Source organism: Bufo gargarizans, chromosome 3 (assembly GCF_014858855.1).
Source record: "Bufo gargarizans isolate SCDJY-AF-19 chromosome 3, ASM1485885v1, whole genome shotgun sequence".
NCBI classification, from domain to species: domain Eukaryota; kingdom Metazoa; phylum Chordata; class Amphibia; order Anura; family Bufonidae; genus Bufo; species Bufo gargarizans.
In genome coordinates, this window is record NC_058082.1 from 305,833,024 (window position 1) to 305,855,913 (window position 22,890).

A 22,890-nucleotide genomic window follows, 5' to 3' on the forward strand; every position below is an offset into this window, starting at 1 on the left:
TTGGTAGCTGCAGCTAGTCTGTGATATTAGACATATGGCAGAGACGCAGGGCTGTCGCCAAACAATAGGAGCCCTGATAAGGCTTGTCGGACTTTACCCTTTATAGCATATGCTGCAGCTACAAGACTGCCTCCCGCTAGCAAAGCAACAAGTGTTCAAAGGGAGGAGATAGAGAGAGAGACTATAAATAGAGCAGAGAGTGAGCGTGGAGAGAGACCGTTCACAGGCTCTGAACTCTCTACACTGACTGCTACTTTCAGCACTGAGTCTCATTCAGCACCATGGACAGAGACTTCCTGAAGCTGGATGCTGCAGAATTCCTGGAGATTTGGCAGCGCTTTGACTCTGATGGTAAGAGGACAAGAGCTTTATAAAGGACGTTAAGTCTAAGCCACATCCAAGTAGATTTAAATACCATATACATTCAGAGTGGATAGATAATAGATGAATTAGTATGAGATTTCAGAGATAAGAAATAGAGTAGATAGAAGTGTAATCCATAAATCAATATTACAGATAGATTGGATAGATATGTAATCTATAGATAACATATAAATACATTAGTTTAATATGTAATTCGTTGATAGATATTAGATAGATAGATAATCCATAGATAGATAGATAATTAATAGATAATAAATATATAGATGATAGATAATAGATAGATAATCCATAGATAGATAGATAATTAATAGATAATAGATAGATATATAGATGATAGATAATCCATAGATAGATAATTAATAGATAATAGATATATAGATGATAGATAATCCATAGATAGATAATTAATAGATAATAGATATATAGATGATAGATAATACATAGATAGATAATAGATAGATAGAAAGAAAGATAGAGAGATAGATATATAATACATAGATAGATAGATAGATAGATAGATAGATAGAAAATAGATAAATAATCCATAATAGATATATCACATGTAGGTACAAAAAATGCTTAACTTTGTCATTTTATTCTCTGCAGTGTAACCAATAAACCCATTATCTGCAATATTATCATAAAAATGACTTTTATTTCTCTTAGCAGCCAGTTAAGGGTATTACATCCCTAACCAGATTATTTTTCCAAAGCCACGTGTGTTTTATACAAGGAAATTGCTTTCAGATTAATTTTATTGAGGAAACGGATTATTAGTAACTATTAGTTGAATGCCAGACCTCATATGAACCTGATTCTGTCCTGTAATAACTTAGAAGACGTTACACAGCAAATGAACAAGAAATAATAATGCTATCACATACATCATCTTTCTGTCATACCGTGGACCTTTCCGTTCTACATATCAGATAGCTAGATAGTAGCCTCTTACAGATGACAGCATAAGATGCTCCTCTGGTATTAAGTCATAAAACAGAATACCTTCTCTCTCCAATTAGATAACGGCTATATTGAGGGTAAAGAACTTGATGACTTCTTTTGCCATCTTCTCAAGAAATTGGGCACTGTAAGTAAATATTTTTTATCATGATGATGATCATATTCACTATATATACATCTACACTATTATTATTGATACTATGAATTCTATAGTCAGCTAATATACTGAATATGTCAAAGCCTAATTAGGTATTTAACTTACAATAATATATATTAAAATAAAAATAATATTTAGCTTTCTTGTGTCCAAAATAAATATCCATTTCTATGATAAATACTTCCAAAAAGCATGATATACAGCAATGTACAGAGCCATCACACCCATCCTTCCTGGTCCCCAATGGGTCTCACAATCTAATTTCCCTATTTCGCTAACACACATTAGTATATTTCTAATTTTTTTCAATATCATATAGTCCCTTGTTCTTATTCTATTGGTCCCACACACATTACAGTGCTGTCAGCCAAAACAGACATTTTTGTCAGAGCCAGCCAACAATCTAATATCTCTGGGGAGCTCACAACTCTCCCCAGAGATATTAGATTGTTAGAGATACAGATCATCTTGAGGGGAAGCAGCTTATATAATTATAGTATTGCCAAAGATAGACATTCTAGCTGTGTACTAATCTCTTATTCAACATACAGTGGTCCCTCAAGTTACAGTAACATTTGGTGCTGGGATGACCATTGTATGTTGAAACCATTGTAAGTTGAGTCCATAACTCTATGGAAGACTAATAATTGGTTCCAAAGCCCCAAAATGTGATCCCAAAATAAGAGAAAATTAAGATTTAAGAAAAATAAGAAGATTACTTAGACAGGAAGTCCTTATATATAACAGTCAAGAATAGATGCCGGAAGCTGTACATCACTGACTATGATGAGGGAAGGAGCTTATGTGTCCTGTATAAACAGAAGAAAAAGTTCCAGCATCCAGGATAAAATGTTGCCAACTTCTTTATTAAACTTCGGTTACATTCCAATTAAACAGACATGATCTCCCTCCACCGCTCGGTTAACATGTTTCGAACCAACCTGGTTCTTACTTATAACCTGTATAGCGCACAGTGTACCCAAAAAATAAAATGGAGCCATCCTCACTTGATATCTAAAGGAGCAGCTCATCCTGGACAGACAGAGGGCAGTACAGTAGATGTAGTATTTCAGAGGGGTTACTAGACAACCAATAAAGGTGTTTTAACAGTGAAATGGCCATGTGAGTTGGTTGGATCTGGGTCTCGGACATTTGTAGGTTGAGTCTGGTTTAAAGTTACAATAGCCCAGATATAGCATATCCTGAGATATATCGTATCCTGAGGCCATTGTATCTTGAGGGATCACTGAACTGTCTCATTCCCTGGCCAAACACTCGTTTCGTACAAACACTTATCCCCAATAGTTGCCCTAATCTTCAGCCTGAGACAGACCTTTAGATATTCTGTGTATTACCTTCAGTTATACGATGCCCACATATACTACAGTCGTACTCTCAGAGCTTGAACATAAAACATTCAGTAGAGTCCTCGTGTTCCCTGCAGAAGTGTGGATGATCCTGACATTTTCTGGCACATCGCCCTGTGGTTGTTAAACTCTGTTCCACAATTTAGCATATTCGTGATCCAGGTCCTAAGTAAACAATTAATGCTGTTAGCAGCCTGAAGATCTACTAATGCACAACTTGTGCTGTGCCAGCACACACACGAATGAGAACATCGTAGATGATTAGACTATTAATATTTAATGCATGTCGGCCAAATCTGAATTAAATGTGTGTGATTTACTGACAAACGTAAAGAGAGGATGAAAAGAATATAATTGGAACATTATAGGGTATAATCACACAAAGCAGCATAAACATGTCATCATTTTACAGTGATCAGATAAAGGTCATCAGAAAGATGCTTTACTATGGCTCAAGGTGTGGAGAATGATGTGTGAGGCTAATAATGGTCAACTTTAGGAAACAATGTGATTTCTTAAGTGCAGCTATTGTAACTTACAAAACTGTACAATAACTGACTAGAGCCAAAAGGGATCTAGTAAATGTAAGTGATGTGACCCCTCTCCATATTCAAGCCTTTGCTTGCAGTCAGAGCGTATAACTATTGACAAAGAGGAGGAAGGCAGTAACATATGCTTGTTGAAGCATCAGTCAAAACAATAGCAATAGAATAATAATTTTATAAATATATGTTCATTGTTCAAAGTACAGTTCAGTTTGAAGGGTTTGCCCGCTTTGGAAACCACTTTTAAAGGCGTTGTGCAGTGTTTAATAAATGATGGTCTGTCTTCAGGATAGGCCATCCATAGCTGATCAGCGGGTGTTCGACATCCCCACACCCCCGCCGATCAGCAGTTCAGGTCTTGCTCCCTGAGTTAGTGCCAGAACTAAATATCCCTGTCAACTGTGTAGTGGCCAAAGCTCGTCACTTGGCTTGAATGGGACCAGAGCTGTAGTAAGGAAATAAATATCTCCTTTTAACTCCAAAAGCACATATACATATACAGTATATGTAATTCCTATACCTTTGCCTATAGGCTTATCAAACAAGTGTGAACGTAGTTTGGTGCGCAACAAGCAAGTTTGGAAATACCTTCTCACTTTCCATTGAAACCTGTGTTGCAAACTTCCAGTGGTTTCACCTTACATATCTACACTACGTGCAGAATTATTAGGCAAATTAGTATTTTGACCACATCATCCTCTTTATGCATGTTGTCTTACTCCAAGCTGTATAGGCTCGAAAGCCTACTACCAATTAAGCATATTAGGTGATGTGCATCTCTGTAATGAGAAGGGGTGTGGTCTAATGACATCAACACCCTATATCAGGTGTGCATAATTATTAGGCAACTTTCCTTTGGCAAAATGGGTCAAAAGAAGGACTTGACAGGCTCAGAAAAGTCAAAAATAGTGAGATATCTTGCAGAGGGATGCAGCACTCTTAAAATTGCAAAGCTTCTGAAGCGTGATCATCGAACAATCAAGCGTTTCATTCAAAATAGTCAACAGGGTCGCAAGAAGCGTGTGGAAAAACCAAGGCGCAAAATAACTGCCCATGAACTGAGAAAAGTCAAGCGTGCAGCTGCCAAGATGCCACTTGCCACCAGTTTGGCCATATTTCAGAGCTGCAACATCACTGGAGTGCCCAAAAGCACAAGGTGTGCAATACTCAGAGACATGGCCAAGGTAAGAAAGGCTGAAAGACGACCACCACTGAACAAGACACACAAGCTGAAACGTCAAGACTGGGCCAAGAAATATCTCAAGACTGATTTTTCTAAGGTTTTATGGACTGATGAAATGAGAGTGAGTCTTGATGGGCCAGATGGCTGGATTGGTAAAGGGCAGAGAGCTCCAGTCCGACTCAGACGCCAGCAAGGTGGAGGTGGAGTACTGGTTTGGGCTGGTATCATCAAAGATGAGCTTGTGGGGCCTTTTTGGGTTGAGGATGGAGTCAAGCTCAACTCCCAGTCCTACTGCCAGTTTCTGGAAGACACCTTCTTCAAGCAGTGGTACAGGAAGAAGTCTGCAAGGTAAGAAAAACATGATTTTCATGCAGGACAATGCTCCATCACACGCGTCCAAGTACTCCACAACGTGGCTGGCAAGAAAGGGTATAAAAGAAGAAAATGTAATGACATGGCCTCCTTGTTCACCTGATCTGAACCCCATTGAGAACCTGTGGTCCATCATCAAATGTGAGATTTACAAGGAGGGAAAACAGTACATCTCTCTGAACAGTGTCTGGGAGGCTGTGGTTGCTGCTGCACGCAATGTTGATGGTGACCAGATCAAAACACTGACAGAATCCATGGATGGCAGGCTTTTGAGTGTCCTTGCAAAGAAAGGTGGCTATATTGGTCACTGATTTGTTTTTGTTTTGTTTTTGAATGTCAGAAATGTATATTTGTGAATGTTGAGATGTTATATTGGTTTCACTGGTAAAAATAAATAATTGAAATGGGTATATATTAGTTTTTTGTTAAGTTGCCTAATAATTATGTACAGTAATAGTCACCTGCACACACAGATATCCCCCTAAACTAGCTAAAACTAAAAAAAACTAAAAACTACTTCCAAAAATATTCAGCTTTGATATTAATTAGTTTTTTGGGTTCATTGAGAACATGGTTGTTGTTCAATAATAAAATTAATCCTCAAAAATACAACTTGCCTAATAATTCTGCACTCCCTGTAGTTGTGGCTTGTTATGTCAGCTAGGGAGACTGTATCATATAACTAAGGTCACGTTTCTGCATCTGAATATTGTACATTGTTAGAAACTGTGAAAGAACATTGATTTCTTGGGAGTAAATATTAACCCCTTCCTGTTGTGATGATTTTCTGTAGTTTTTTTTTCTAATTTTCTACTCCCGGCCTTCCAGAAGCTATAATTTTTTTCTGTTTACATATATGTATTATTTTTTGCGGGATAAGTTGTACTTTCAAATGGCACCATGATTGTATGTGAAAAATAAAAATCATAGCATATGACAATGTCTTTCTAACGAAGCTAGAACCAGCCTTGTACCTCTTATGGGTCGAGAGATATCCCCATTCATTGTTCCAGTTGCTCTGCTAAATTCTCTTCAGCCTGGTAGTTCAGAAGACGTGTCTTTTATGCTATAGCTCTCTCCCTGTAAATGACACAGCTTCTAACACTAGATTTGGCTGGTGTCAGCTGAAGATTTAAACTGAGCATGTGCAACCACCTCAGTGAGGTGGACAAAAAATAAGGAAGAGAAAACAGCAGGTGGCGCTTTACAGATACATTTTCTTGAATAACAGTGGCTATTTTAAATGTGCACATTTATTACATGCAATTACAAAAGTATTCAGATCCAGGTGCTGTTTTGAAAAATTTAGAATTTCGTATTTCGTGGCACAACCCCTTTAATATTGTATATGACATAGTGGGAAAATTCTGGGATGGAATTCGAAAAAACACAATTCCACGATAGTTTTGTTAGTTTTGTTTTTAGAACATTCTTTATGCAGTAAAATAACATGTTAACTTCATTCTCTAGGTCAGCAGGGTTACAGGAATGGCATATTTTTATACGGCAGTTCTTGTTTTAATACTTAAAAAAAAATAACTTTCAGCAAAATAATATTTTTCTTTGTATCACCATATTCTAATAATGTTTTCTATATATAGGTCTATGGAACTGTATGAGGGCTCATTTCATAGGGCAATTTGTATTTTTCATTAATGCCACTTTGGGGTGTGTATGTCTTTTTGATCACTTTTTATTCTATTTTTGGGGAAAGTGCAGTGACCAAAAATGGCCAATCGGCCATTTTTGCTCAATATCCTCCTGGTGTCACTGTCCTCATCTCCAAAGATCTCACACTTTTGCACATCACCGCTGGGCCAGGGCATGTTCCCTACAATACCCACTGTGGGCAGCTGCTCACTGCTTTTGCTGCGCCTCCTCTCCAATTTTGTGCCAGCAAGTGGCATGTGTGCAGACCATTCACTGATGCTGCTGCCCACAGCGGGTAGTGTAGGGCACATGCCCGGGCCCGGCAGTGATTGCAAGATTTCATGAGCTGAGGATGGTGACATTAGGAAGATATTGGGCTAGCTTACAGCAAGACATGGGAGGAGTTATCAACAAGTAACACCAGGGTCCTGGGCACTTGGAGCATTTGTGAACTGTGTATGTGACCTACAGTGCGGCTGCAGCAGTTTTGGATGAGTTAAGTAGCTGACAGACTCTCTTTAAAGGGAACAGCAAGCTTAGCAGTTCTCATGGAGAGGCGCTATCTCTTTAACTATACACAGTCCATAAGTACTAATCCCAATGGGGACATGGACAATGTCAGGCTTTCAGGCCACCGGGTGTCCAGCTCTCTGGGACACTCCTCACTTGAAGCCATCACAATCATCTATAGCCTCATGCACACAAATGCATTTTAATTCCGTGTCTGTTTTTTTGTGGACCGTATATATAGAATAATTCATTGCAATAAGTCCACAATAAAAACGGAAGTTACTCCGTGTGCATTCTGTTTCCATATGCCTGTATTTCTGTTCCGCAAAATACAGAATGCACACGAATGTCATCCATATTTTTTGTGGATCCGTTTTTTGCGGACTGCAAAATACATACGGTCGTGTGCATGAGGCCTATCTCTGGGGACATGGCAGGGAGGCACTTTATTCCACCCGCCCCATCTTGGTTAAGTGGCTTTGCAGTCTCAATATCTCCTCTACTGCAGCACCCACTTCAATAGGCCGAATGGCCTGCATCCCCAATGTGCGGATGCAAGCTCTCTAGCATTGCATATGCTCTTCTCTTTCAAGGTGGCTCCCTACAGTCTTTCTTATCATGGCCCTTCCTCTCTTCTTGCATCAGCAGTCACATCAAATAGGGTCTTATTGTCCTGTACTCTCTCTTCATAGACCAGTGCTTTTGTTGTATAGCAGTATCATTTGTGGCCACATCTCACTTCTACAGTCCATGGACACAGGGACGGATTAAGTGCATGATAGGCCCAAGTTTATGTTTTATTTATTTTTTGTATGAAGAGGCTGTGGTGCTACGTGAGTGTCACAGTCTCTTCCTAGGCCATATGACATCACATTCATCTAGGACACAGCAGCAAACAGTGCTCCAGACTAAACAAAAATTTAAAATACATCTAATTATAATAAAAAAGACTTGGACGGGAATACAGCACCACATACATTTTACATCCAGTGACATCTCCTGTCATGTAGACCTTCTCTTCCCTCTTCCCCTCGGTTTGACCCAGACTGCCATGACAAATTCTTTCAGCAGCATCTCGTCTGGCCACACACAGCCCCCACATAGTAATTTTCCCTCACACTGCCCTCATATAGTAATTCTCCCCATAATAATTTGCCTCCACATAATAACCCTCACGCTGGCCCCGTATACTAATTTCCCCCCACATAGCCCCCATATAGTATTTGCTCCCACACAGCCCCATATAGTAATTTGCCCTATGTAGTAGTTTGCCCCCAATGTAGTAATTTGCCCCTACTGTCCCTTCTCTAATATGTCCTCCTGTATACCCCCCCAGTAATGTCCCCCAAATTTGGAACATAAAACATAAATAAAAGCTAAATACTATGTCTAGGCTTCAAATCGCCGCTGGTACGGGATGGCAGGCGCGCGATGGCAGGCGCTCACACATCACTGTGCTGCGTCCCAGCACAGGCACGTGATGATGTCATCAAGCCCGCCTGCATTGGGATTTTACTACCGTATAGGCCTCAGGTCTACCAGGCCTGAAGCCTATGGTGGTGATCGGCAGCGGAGCAGGGAACTATATGCCCCCCCAGTATGTGGGTGTTTAGGTCGGTGTTGGGCCAGCAATGCCGGGCCCGGGGCTGCCGAGCCTCCATAACACTCTGAAAAGGTGTGGCACTTTTAAGATGGGTGTGCTTTTCTACCACTTTACAGAAACATGATAACTGCCAAGGAAGTAACACAGATAAATAGAGACCACTGCAATGATGCAAAGATGAAGCACAATAGTGCCTTGTACATATGTGTTCTAATGCATAGAACAATGGAAATATTGCCTAAAGCAGGGCTGGCCAACCTGTGGCTCTCCAGCTGTTGTAAAACTACAACTCCCACAATGCCCTGCTGTAAGCTGATAGCTGTTGGCAGTCTGGGCATGATGGGAGTTGTAGTTTTGCAACAGCCGGAGAGCCTCAGGTTGGCCATCTCTGGCCTAAAGCAACCTATCTAGTTCTCTAGTGTAGACATGAATAGTAATGGTCTTTTATCACTGAAGGTCAGTGCCATCATTAGGTCTGAGAAATGTAACCCAGAGACTGTTGACAGTTTCGGCATCTGTAAAATATAATCTCAAACCTTGAAGATTTGCTTTATAACTATACTGTACTATTGTTATGGTGGCTTCCGTAAATACATCAAAATAGCGCAATGGCTTAAAAATTATTCGGATGGATTTATAACGCCCTGTACTCCAGAATTCTGGCTGTAAAAAGTAGCAAAATAGGACTTTGGAGACTTGGACATTGGGTTACTTGTACATAATTGTTGCTACTTTTAGCATTTTTACATTTACTCTTGCTTCAGTTTTGAAAAGTATGTGGGGAAGTGGGTGTGGCTAGCTATGTTAATTAGTTTCATTCCAGATTTACCATTGTGACTCTTTTTTTTTTAAGTTGAAAACTAATCCGGTAGGGGATGGCATAGAAACACTGTAGTAGCATTTCTAGGCAAAAGTGTTAACGATGTTAAAGTTAACAAACACGCAATGTTTGATAAATTTTGCTTAAAGGGGTTCTCCAAGAATAAAAAAATACTTCATAATAAAAATAATTTCATAATAAATATATTCACAAATACCTTTCATTACTTACAATGGCTTGTTTTGTCTAGGGAGCAATCATTAGGAGAAATAAAATGGCTGCCGTCCTATCAGTACACACAAAACCTGTCCTAATCACACAGGAGGACAAGTTACTTCACCACAATGAGCCATAGTGCTGCCTCATCCTCCTCTCTGCTCTGCTTGTCAGGAATCATGATCCTGAATACAGGTGAATCTCTGTGGGAATGGAGAAGTTGAGGAGACATGAGAGGAGGGTGAGGTGTGGCTAATGAGCAGCAGCACTTGTTTACAATCTCCATTACCACAGCAACACATTACCACAATCTGTCCTGTCCGTCCTCTCTGTACTTCATGTCTTCTCATGAACTAAATTCCCCAGAGATTCAGGAAAAGTTCTTATCATCTGTATTCAGGATCATAATCCCTGACAAGTAGAGAGGAGGAGGAGGGAGCTTTTTACCTCAGTTTTGTAAAGTAACTTGCCCTCATGTGTGTATCAAGACAGGTTTTGTGTGAACTAATAGGACAGCGGCCATTTTGTTTCCCCTAATGATTGCTCCCCAGACAAAACGAGCCATTATAAATAATTAATGTATTTTCATTTTCTTAATTCCTGGAAAACCCCTTTAAAGGGGTTGTTGACCCCCCAGGGGTCTGTTGGTCAGACCTCCCATCCCTTCCCAGTGTGGCTGGACTTGTGAAGGGAATCATACTTGCCTGATCCCTGCCGCTGGGTTCTGGCTCCTTCGCCCTCCTGTTACTACTGCAGATCTCCAGTCTTTCAGTGCCATGTTACCCAGTGACATGTTTAAGAAGACTGGAGATCTGCAGTGGCAGCATAGGACCAAAGGAACCGGAACCCAGCAGCAGGTATCAGGTAAGTATGATTTCTTACGAAGGTTCGGCCATGCTAGGTTGTCTGCCCGAAAGGTCCCCAGGGGTGAAGAATCCCTTTAAGTTACAGTAACGCAAACTCAAGCAAAACTGAATTCATATATTACCATCAATATAAACCCCCCTCATGGTAATATTTCTTCTTGTATATATTAAAGGAAATTTGCAGGAATATTATTTATGAAGTGCTCCCAGCCTGCCCCATGAAACAGGAGATTCATACTTGCCTGCTCCATGTTGCTCCAGTCCTCCGAGGTGCGGTACCTCCTCTTTCTTCATCTTCTGGTCTTGCTGCTTGTGGCCAGATCATGGCTGAAGCCAATTATTGGCAGGAGCAGTATATGTGAACAGTGTGGGGACCGGAAGATGGAGGCAGCGCTGAGGACCAGAGCAGCATGTAGAAGGTTAGTATGAATCTTCTGTTTCAGGAGACAGGTTGCAGGAACTTACAAAAAAAATAAAAATGATTTCTGGAAAGCCCTTTTAAGTGTGGAATGATGATTCTGGAATAGGGCAATAATTTGTACAAAAATAGAAACATATTTTTTAACCTAATAGATGCGGTGTAACATTTCCAGTAGTTTCTTTCATATTAGATGCAAAACTGTTTCAACAATGAAATAAATAAGCCACATATCATTTATTTTGTTGATTTTATTTTGCCATATTTTCCTTAATAGATAAATGTGTATCAAGGCCACACATTTAATTTCTTTCAGTGTGATTAATAGTTTAGTCTAAACCAGGCATCTCAAACTGCGGCCCTCCTGCTGTTGTAAAACTACAACTCCCACAATGCCCTGCTGTAGGCTGATACCCGTAGACTGTCCGGGCATGCTGGGAGTTGTAGTTTTGCAACAGCTGGAGGGCCGCAGTTTGAGATGCCTGGTCTAAACAGTCCCTGTAGTATTTTTAATACATGAAAAAAGTTCTCCAGAAAATAAAAACATGATGACTAAAGCCACTTCATTATAAATAAACGTATGAATAGTTTAATTCATAATTTAGCAAAACATGCCAATGTTACACAGAAACCAGTCCTAAGGGTACTTTCACACTAGCATTTTTGTTTTCCCTCACAGTAGCTCAACACCGGAATAAAACTGATCAGTTTTATCCTAATGCATTCTGAATGGAGAGCAATCCGTTCAGGATGCATCAGTTCAGTCCCTCTTACGTTTTTTGGACGGAGAAAATACCGCAGCATGCTGCAGCTTTCTCTCCGGCCAAAAATACTGATCACTTGCCGGCATTAATTTTCATTGAAGTGTATTAGTGCCGGATCCGGCATTAAGTGTTCCGGCAAAACGGATCCGGCTTTCCGGTCTGCGCATGCGCAGACCTTTAAAAATAAAAAAAATAAAAAAATAATACCAGATCTGTTTTTCCGGATGACACCGGAGAGACGGATCTGGTATTTCAATGCATTTTTCAGACGGATCCGCATCCGGATCCGTCTGACAAATGCCATCTGTTTGCGTACGGATTCGCGACGGAACTGTCTGCCGGAATCCTCTGCCGCAAGTGTGAAAGTACAGTAAGACGTGCTGTTCCACAAGTAGCAGTTGAAGGCAGGAAGGGGGAAACCATTAGACACCATTCCTCCTCCTGGATGTGAACCTAAGAGTCACAACCACTACTGCAGCCTATGTAACAGGATGGCGGCCATTTCAGTTCATTATGAAAAGAACATGCTTTGCTAATTAACCCTTTCATGACCCGGCCAGAATGACCTGACGCTATTTTGTTCTTTAGCGCATGTGATGGTTTAAACACCCATAAGGGTACGGCCACACAGGTTTCCTGATGCGGTTTTGGGAGTCATAATCAGGAGTGAATCATAACAGCAGACAAAGCACAAAGGACAGATATGACTTCTCTTTTTTTGAAACCTGACCGTGCGGCCGTACCTTAACTATTTGTTGGACTACTAAAACAATTTTAGTGATTATTTTTAAGTGACACCTAGGACTTTTTATTAATATGTTTTTTTAGAAAATGTTTTTCCTTTTTTAGGTTTAATTGGGGAAAATTGCAATACATTTTTTAAAAGTACTTAAATAACTGGGGGACACTGACACATTGTTTTGCACATTTCCACTGTAACTAGGGCATTTTAAGGAACCAAGGTTACAGGGGAAAACAGCCCCCTGTGGGGACATTGCACACAGGCAGAGCTGTGCCCCCGAGCTGTGATAACCGGATTCTATAGAGAAAGCGACATAACCATTTCCACAATTCACTTCCATAGCACTAAGTGAGCACTAAGCACCGAGCACAGGAGAAGGCAGAAGTGGTAATAAACCTTGCAGGCGTATACTACATCTTTCATACTTACCTTTAATACAAGAAGATTGCTTTAAAATGTTCTGTTATTGACCAAAACTTATGGTTTGCCTATAATAATGGAATTTATTAATACGTTTAGGAATATTTTATTCAGTTCTGAGGGCTTGAGTAGTTTCTATATTGTATAAACTAGGATTTGGATGTGGTAAAAATGGAAGGTGACATTTTACAGTTATGGAATGTACCAGAAAATTCCAATGATACAGTAAGGATATTTCCACATGGAACAAATATGCTGCCCATTTGCTGCTGTGGCAAATCTGCAACATTTTACAGTAGATGCAAAGTGGAAAATATTTCATAGCTTTTACATGGGCTGATGATTTGTGCGGAAATTCTGCCCTATTTATCCATACCCTAAACCTATAATTGAATGAAATGACAAAAGTATACAAAAAAAAACTTGCTGACACTATCTGTCAGTCTGCTCGCTCTTGTGCAGGGTTGGACTGGTCCACTAGAGCACCAGAAGATCCCCGGTGCGCCCAAGCTCTGACACAATAATGAGACCCTAAGGTCTAGCACAAGATCAATTGGAGCTAACATGGGAAGCATTAACAGATACCCTATGAAACGATACCCTGTGAAATTATAAGAAAAATTACTTAAAAACACGGTGGCTGGGGGGTAGTTTCCTCCTTTTGCGGGAATGGGAACTTTGTTATTGGTTCTTGGGCTCATTAAAAATTCCGCCGGTCCTACCAGTCCACAGGGGGCAGTTAACCCCGTCTGTGCTGCTGTTAGGACTAAGGGAAAACTAATTATCGTTAGAAATTAACGATTCTGACAAAGTATTTTGGGTTTTGATATTACAACATTCACTGTGCACTAAAAAGGACATGACATCCTTATTCTGCAGATCAATATGATTATGGCAATACCAAACTTGTATAGTTTTCTTTTTGTTGTACTACTTTAAAAAAAATTTAAGCCTTTGACAAAATAGATTTTCTTTGCATCACCATATTCTGACAGCCATACTTTTTTTATATATTTCTGCCCACAGAGCTGTATGAGGGCTTGTTTCTGCAGGACGAACCTGCAAAATTATTATTAGTACACTTTGGGTGCATACAACAATTTGATAACTGTTATTCAATTTTTTTGAGGGGTTAAGTTGACCACAAAATGTTGAATAAATATTCAAGACATTTTTGGATGCTGCAATACCTGACGTGTTTATTTTTTTAATCACTGTACCCAGTTATTGTTCCTAGTTATCCGCAGTATTATACCTGCCACGTATGGAGTGGGCTCACCACAGAAGCCCGCTCCATGCAATCCCTCAGTGACTGTGAAGTACCCATACGTCACGGTGGCTGAAGAGGTTAAAAATACAAAAATTGCCATTTGTAGATATTACATTGGAAACACATAGGACAAACGGAACTGAATATGTATGAATAACAATTGAAGTAAAAAGACAGTTGCACTTCACTCCCACTCATTGTGCCTTTGCTGCTACATTTCAAGAAAGCACGATTAAGAATTTCATAACATTTAGGTGCCGAATGAACTATCGTTCAACCCGATGAACCGGCATGTTCATCCTCAATAATCTGCTCGAGAATCTGGCCTTGTAAATCCAGCATACTGCAATACTGTAGTGTATTACAATAGCACAACAGCCTTCATGACAGGACTGGTTATTGGAACACATCTTGACAGTTTTTGTATTACAGCTATGTGGTACTTAAGGCTTATTTCACATCTGCTTTTAGAGGTCTCCTGCAGGCTGTTCCAGTGCTCTCTGGATCCAGCATAGCCAGATGTTACCGCATGTGTGCTGGCCCTATTGACTATAATGGGATCTGGCAGCGATCCAGCCGCTACATGGGAAATATGCCGGGATTCAACCGGATGAGAACTATCGCATGAATCAGGATTTGTCTGGCCAAATCCCAGCATATTGGACTGGTAGTGGCCAGATCTCCACTAGATTCCATCATTGTCAATGGGGGCCAGCAGGCATGAGGTAACATCAGGCTATGACGGATCCAGAGAGCTCCAGCAAGCTGTTTTCTGCTGGAACCTCTAATGGTAGTGTGAACCTAGCCTAATGGATATGGTCTGTTGAACCTATGATAACTACCCTGTATCCTATGGTTTCCTCATACATTTCCACAGTCAGTACATGTGGTCGGAAACAGGCCAAGCTCAGGGCAGGGGGAGTTTGTGTATACACATAAAAGAGGTCCAAGGACTGGGCAGGCAGCTGAAGATCATCCTAATAAATGGGCTAAAGTCAGGGCAGGGAGCCAGCGCAACAATGCAATCAACTCCCACAGCTGGTTACCTGGCCCTGTAAAGGTATATATGGTCTTCTTCTGAGGTATAACTTCTGATGGCACAGGGGTCATCAAAGTTCTGACAACCATGTTTCAGGTTTCTTGGTGTTTATCATTATGGAGAAGGGTTATTATTGAGTTTATGCAGTAAAATTCTAGGCTCCCTTTAGAGGTGGTTAAAGCTAGCTGGCATGTTCTCATTTAATCGATGACTATGCATGGGATTTGGAGCTAAATGTTGATAGAATGGAGCTCCGACCATGAAAAACTTTTTTTTTGAACATTGAGTTTTTATTAAAATGTTTTTCAAGTATAGGGTGCAAACACCCACTCTTACATGAAGAAACAGAAGTAAGTCATTTTTTTGATAAAATGATACATTATATAAAAAAAATAACAAAAATCACTTAACAGTTACATTTGCTGCACATTATCAGCTATGTTACTGATAAACTTTTAATACAGTCCTGGTCAAAAGTTTAAGACCACTTGAAAAATGGCAAAAAATTATATTTTACATTGTTGGATCTTAACAAGGTTCCAAGTAGAGCTTCAACATGCAACAAAAAGAAATGAGAGTGAGAGAAAACATTTTTTGAGCATTCAATTAATTGAACATACTGATTAAACTGAAACAGGCTGTTTTTCAGCTGATCCAAATTTTAGGACCACATGCTTTTAAAAGGCCAAATCTGTGCAAAGATGTGGATTCATTGTCATTTTCTGTCAGGTAGTCACACGTTGTGATGGAAAAGGCAATAAAAACTCTCCCTTTTTGAACGTGGTCGGGTTGTTGAACTGCATAAGCAGGGTCTCTCACAGCGCGCCATCGCTGCTGATGTGGGACGCAGTAAGACAGTAATTTGGAATTTCTTAAATGCTCCTGAGGGTTATGGAACAAAAAAGTCAAGTGGAAGACCCCAAATTTTTTATCAGCACTGAGCCGGAGGATCCAATTGGCTGTCCGTCAAGACACTGGATGATCCTCAACCCAAATTAAGGCCCTTACTGGTGCTGACTGCAGCCCCATAACCATCAGACGGCATCTGAGACCGAAGGGCTTCAAAAACAAAAAACGTCTTCAAAGACCTCACCTCCTTGAACGCCACAGAACTGCTCGTTTGGACTTTGCAAGAGAGCACCAAACATGGGACATTCAAAGGTGGAAGAAAGTTTTATTCTCTGATGAGAAAAAATGTAACCTTGATGGTCCTGATGGTTTCCAACATTACTGGCATGACAAGCAGATCCCATCTGAGATGTTTTCTATGCGCCACAGTGGAGGGGGCGCCATAATGGTCTGGAGTGCTTTTTCCTTCAGTGGAACAATGGAGCTTCAGGAAGTGCAGGGGCGTCAAACGGCCTCTGGCTATATCCAGATGTTGCAGAGAGCATTCCTCATGACTGAGGGCCATCGTCTGTGTGGTAACGACTGGGTTTTTCAACAGAACAACGCTACAGTACACAATGCCCGCAAGACAAGGGACTTCTTCCAGGAGAATAACATCACTCTTTTGGCCCATCCTGCATGTTCCCCTGATCTAAATCCAATTGAGAACCTTTGAGGATGGATGGCAAGATAAGTTTACAAAAATGGATAACAGTTCCAGACAGTAGATGTCCTTTGTGCGGCCGTCTTCACCACTTGGAGAAATGTTCCCACTCACCTCGTGGAAACGCTTGCATCAAGCATGCCGAAACGAATTTTGGAAGTGATAAACAATAACGGCGGAGCTACTCATTACTGAGTTCATGTTTGGAAGTTAAATTTCTGTTTTGGGGGGGTTTAGTTTTTTTTGGGAGGTGTGGTCCTAAACTTTTGATCAGCTGAAAAACAGCCTGTTTCAGTTTATTCGTTGTTTTCATTAAATTGAATGCTCAAAAAATGTTCTGTCTCACTCTCATTACTTCTTGTTGCATTTTGAAGCTCTACTTAGAACCTTGTTAAGATCCAGCCATGCTAAATATGATTTTTTGCCATTTTTCAAGTGGTCTTAAACTTTTGATCAGGACTGTATATTAGGATCAGCACACCGAATTTTGAACTTATTTAGATTTTAAAAAAAATGGATTTCAAGGATGGACGATTAAAGGGATGCTTCAGTCATAAAGTTGCATTTTTTTAACTCAATATTCATAGAAAACCTTTTTAGAATTTTTGGCTGTTTTCCATTTCGGTAGTATTATGCCATTGATCATTAAATGCAAAGTTGCCCTTCTGCAGCAGTCAGCACAGAGAAATAAAACTATTGTATACATAGAGAATACATTGTCAGTTTACTGCTGCTGTGAGGGAAGGATGTTATCTGCAATGGAATCCTCATTATAAATAGTAGATGTAGAATTGAATAAAATAGGATGACAGCTCTACTGTTTTCTTCAGATGCCTAAATAAAGAAGTCCACAGAAGACCACTTATCAGTGTAATGTGTGATGCTTTAATTGAGTCACTCACGTACTGTATCGGCTGCTAATATGTGATAAAATATATTTGATGGAAGTTTTCCTTTGAATCATAAATGAATACAATGCAACCTCACGCATGTCATCATCTATGTTTTGTTCAGTATGAATGATCTGCCTCTGCAGTATGTTCCATTGTCTTCCCAATAAGCTTGTCATCTTTGTAAACTATGTGACCGGCTTAACTGATCAACAGATTTATTTGGGAAAGGGTAAACAATGGTTAAGAACATAAAGATAATGCAATAAAAGGAACAACGTACAGATTGCAATTCTGTCTAAGAAAAAACCCTTGGAATGGAGTGGGCTATCTGTAACAGTAAGCAATGATGGTGATCACACACTCTCTTTTGGAAGATAAAGACAGTATGTACTTCCCAGCTATCTACTCCTAGCGCTCCACTTACTATACCCTACTGTTTAGCAATTAACATAGTCTGAATGTTGTGGGCCCGGTTGCAGAAAATGCTGGTGCTCTAATGTTGGTGTACTTACATTTGCCCTGCCCAGGAACCAGCTCTGAGCATTCAGAAGCTTGGATGGCATTGGAGTTGGGGGCAAGATCTTCCTAAGATGCAGGCTTGGTTGTAGGGGTAATGCAGCAGCTGAGCTTACTCTTTTCATACAGTAACCAAAGATGATGTCAGGACTGTGCTGTAATGTCACACTTCTGTCTATGAAGATCTCACAGTTTATCCATCTCCTGACCATGCTGTTCTCTCTAAGATGACTGCTGTTCCTCTTCCTTCCTTAGTCTTTCCCCATGGTCCCCCTGCTATTGGCTACAGGGAGGATCAAGTGCTCATAGGATTTGTAATCCACTTCACCTCAAAAGAATCGGCACTTATGCCTGCTGCTGTGAGTCCCTGCTTGTTATTGACAGCAACAGCATCCGCTAGACCCACTGCTTTCTCTGCAGGGGTTATATTAGCATATTTTTTCTTTTAACGTGTATCACAGACATTTGTAACAATATATCTTTATAAATGAGCTTTACCATTTCAGTTATACATCATGTAGAATTTAATAAACACTACTAAATGTTCCCCCTTCCCCCCAGGTGTTACCCACACCCCATTCGTCTTTCCATTTCTCTGTACTTTCTTTTGAGTCATTTTTACTTCTGTAAGGTACTGTTTTAGGGAGCAAAATGCGACCAGATCCTGTCTTTTCTCCTCTAATATCGCTTTCTGGATAAAGACCCCCACCATTAACAGAACATCTCTATGGGTTCCTTATGCCTTTCCTACCCCCAATGTTCCCAAACACATGCATTTCTTCCTTGACTTCATCATTATTTCCACCTGTGGTGGTAGATCATGAACCCATTGTATGAAAATGCACCTTTAACCCCTTCACGCCCGATGACGTACATGTACGTCATCGGGCAAGGACTTTAAATATGGTGCCTGCTCCTAAAAAAAATACACATAATGGATGTCGCGATGTGCAAAAACGCCCATAGTATAAAAGTATAAAACATATTCCGCATACGGCAAACAGCAAAACTGAAAAAAGCGTCCAAATGGCCGATTCACAGTTTTTGGTTGCTTCATTTTCTACAAAGAAATTTAATAAAAAGTATTTTTTTCCCACTTTTTTATTTTTTTCCCACTTTTTAATTTTTTTCTCACTATCAAAATGCAAGAAATACTATACATATAAGGTATTGCCAGATTCGTACTGACCTGTAAAATAAAAGTAACCAGTCAGTTTTATCGCACATCGAACAATTTTTGCAATTTCACCCCATTTGATTTTTTTCCCACTCCATCATATGCAATATTAAATGGTGGAGTTGGAGAGCACAATTTGTCCCGCAGAAATCAAGCCCTCATATGGCTATGTAAACAGACAAATAAAAAAGTTATGGCTCTGGGAAGGCAGGGAGCGCAAAACAAAAACGCAAAAAAAAACAACAACTCCGGGGCTGAAAGGGTTAAGCTGCCAATACTATTGTGTGATGCCAAAGTAGATAAGGGACTCTCTGGCACCCATAATGTGACACTAGATGGAAAACACTTCCTTCCAAAATGCCTTTATCTTCAGGCATACCCAAAACGCACGGTATAGCGTAGTATGATGAAGATTACACTTGGGAAATTCTCACTTATATACTGGAATATTTTTCCTCAGTTGTAGACATAATATGCTATATGAATGAGGAGAAAACTACTTCTCTCCTGGTCTTGGAATTCTCTTTCTCACACTTGAATACCCTACTATTAACCTAGATCAGGGGTGGCGAACATATGGCACGAGTGCCAGAGGCGGCATTCAGAGCCCTCTCTGTGGGCACCTGCACTCTAGAGAAAGTCTATGGTGTACCAATATGCCTTAGACTGTTTCTGCCATTCACATCAGCGCAGGACGCACTATGGATAACACAGGCAGCGCACTGAATGTAGGCAGGCTATTATAGCTAAATTATAAAGTACATGGAAGATATACTAATATTGGACTGTAGTATTCAGGGTAAATTGCCTTGTTGCCACTTTGCCATAAATAAGTGGGTTTTGGGTTGCAGTTTGGGCACGGTCTCTAAAAGGTTCACCATCACTGACCTAGATGAGACCTCCCATACAGGCAACTCTGAATTTAGCATTTACTTCCATTCACTACCCAATGCCAGAGGCTTAATTATGTTTGATATAAATGATATGATGCAATGCTGCCATTGACAGCTTGGCTGCTGGCAGAAAGTTGGCAAAACCCAAATAAAAAGGACTCTTGACTTATCTACCAGTATTAAGATGTAAAACTAAGGCTAGTCTCACATCTCCGTTTACCTGATCTGACAGGCTGTTCCGGCAGATGAACAGCCCGCTCGAGTTCACTGTATCCAGGATAGGCAAGGAGATAAGCAAGGAGTAGAAAAATCTTTTATTTTTATTTTTTTTAACCATTTGCTTAATTGCTCCTTTAACACCAGCTTATAGATGTTCCCATAATCACGTGCAGAAAATAAAATTAAAAAAAATCTGTCAGGAAATAAAAACAAATACATGACACCATTATAGGTGAGACATTCTCGTTAATTAATGTAGGTTATTGTAGTACAAAGGATAAGTGTCACCACCAGACAGCTGAGAAGCTCTGACCTCCTCCTTGAGCTTCCTTTTGTTTTGCTTTCAGTTCCTCATCTCGTTAGCCTCTCTCAGCTGTCATGTAGTTGGACTAATTGCATCCCTTTAAATTCCTCCCCATAGTGCATTAGTGTGCGGTTTATACAACTTCCTGGAGTGTGTGTGTATGCTGATCCTATTTCCCAGTCTTCTACAAGATAAGTGTTGTGCATTCTTTTGTGTTTTTCTGTTTGCTGGATCCCAGGTGACCCTGACTCCCTCCGTGTCTAGTGTAGGGAGCCGGTGGTCATGTCCCCTCACTATTATAGGGTGTTCAGGTGTTATACAGTCGAGGTACGAGGATATTCGATCATCTACCATTGGGATTTTCGCATAGGCTGAGCAGTCAGGGAGAGTGCCAGGTCTGATGCAGGGGTCTCCCTTTTTGTTCCTTAGTTTTGGATCCAGTGAGTCATATATTCATTTTGTGTTGTCTTGTTTCCTGTACACCTTCCGTGACATTATAAACCGGCAAAACCGTCTCAAGCATGGATCCGGTTTCACCTTTGGCTGAACGCTTGCAGGGTCTTTCATTGGAGGTAGCAGATCTCCGTAAGACTCTTTCTCAGTTTCAAGTGACCGGTTCAGCTTGTGTTCATGGAGTTTGTTCTGAGCCTAAGATCTCGCTCCCGGATACGTTCTCCAGGGGTAGTGAGAATTTTGTGCGTTTTAGAGAGGCTTGCAAACTCCATTTTCGCCTTCTTCCCCATTCCTCTGGTGATGAAGAACGGAGGGTGGGGATCATTATATTGCTGCTCACGGATAACGCTCAGTCCTGGGCCTTTTCGCTGCCGGTGGGGGCACGGTATAGCGTAGTATGATGAAGATTACACTTGGGAAATTCTCACTTATATACTGGAATATTTTTCCTCAGTTGTAGACATAATATGCTATATGAATGAGGAGAAAACTACTTCTCTCCTGGTCTTGGAATTCTCTTTCTCACACTTGAATACCCTACTATTAACCTAGATCAGTGGTGGCGAACATATGGCACGAGTGCCAGAGGCGGCATTCAGAGCCCTCTCTGTGGGCACCTGCACTCTAGAGAAAGTCTATGGTGTACCAATATGCCTTAGACTGTTCCTGCCATTCACATCAGCGCAGGACGCACTATGGATAACACAGGCAGCGCACTGAATGTAGGCAGGCTATTATAGCTAAATTATAAAGTACATGGAAGATATACTAATATTGGACTGTAGTATTCAGGGTAAATTGCCTTGTTGCCACTTTGCCATAAATAAGTGGGTTTTGGGTTGCAGTTTGGGCACGGTCTCTAAAAGGTTCACCATCACTGACCTAGATGAGACCTCCCATACAGGCAACTCTGAATTTAGCATTTACTTCCATTCACTACCCAATGCCAGAGGCTTAATTATGTTTGATATAAATGATATGATGCAATGCTGCCATTGACAGCTTGGCTGCTGGCAGAAAGTTGGCAAAACCCAAATAAAAAGGACCCTTGACTTATCTACCAGTATTAAGATGTAAAACTAAGGCTAGTCTCACATCTCCGTTTACCTGATCTGACAGGCTGTTCCGGCAGATGAACAGCCCGCTCGAGTTCACTGTATCCAGGATAGGCAAGGAGATAAGCAAGGAGTAGAAAAATCTTTTATTTTTATTTTTTTAACCATTTGCTTAATTGCTCCTTTAACACCAGCTTATAGATGTTCCCATAATCACGTGCAGAAAATAAAATTAAAAAAAATCTGTCAGGAAATAAAAACAAATACATGACACCATTATAGGTGAGACATTCTCGTTAATTAATGTAGGTTATTGTAGTACAAAGGATAAGTGTCACCACCAGACAGCTGAGAAGCTCTGACCTCCTCCTTGAGCTTCCTTTTGTTTTGCTTTCAGTTCCTCATCTCGTTAGCCTCTCTCAGCTGTCATGTAGTTGGACTAATTGCATCCCTTTAAATTCCTCCCCATAGTGCATTAGTGTGCGGTTTATACAACTTCCTGGAGTGTGTGTGTATGCTGATCCTATTTCCCAGTCTTCTAC

General features: G+C 40.5%; 1 protein-coding gene across 1 annotated transcript in view; it reads left to right on the forward strand.

The window, feature by feature from the left end:
• The first annotated feature begins 223 nt into the window (after positions 1–223).
• SCGN (secretagogin, EF-hand calcium binding protein) overlaps positions 224–22,890 on the forward strand; it is a 78,691-nt gene continuing 56,024 nt past the window's right edge. Inside the window, exons 1-2 of the mRNA XM_044288193.1 lie at positions 224–351; positions 1,404–1,471. Coding sequence (XP_044144128.1) covers positions 282–351; positions 1,404–1,471 — 138 coding nt within the window. The 5' untranslated portion in view covers positions 224–281. The remainder of the gene's footprint in view (positions 352–1,403; positions 1,472–22,890) is intronic.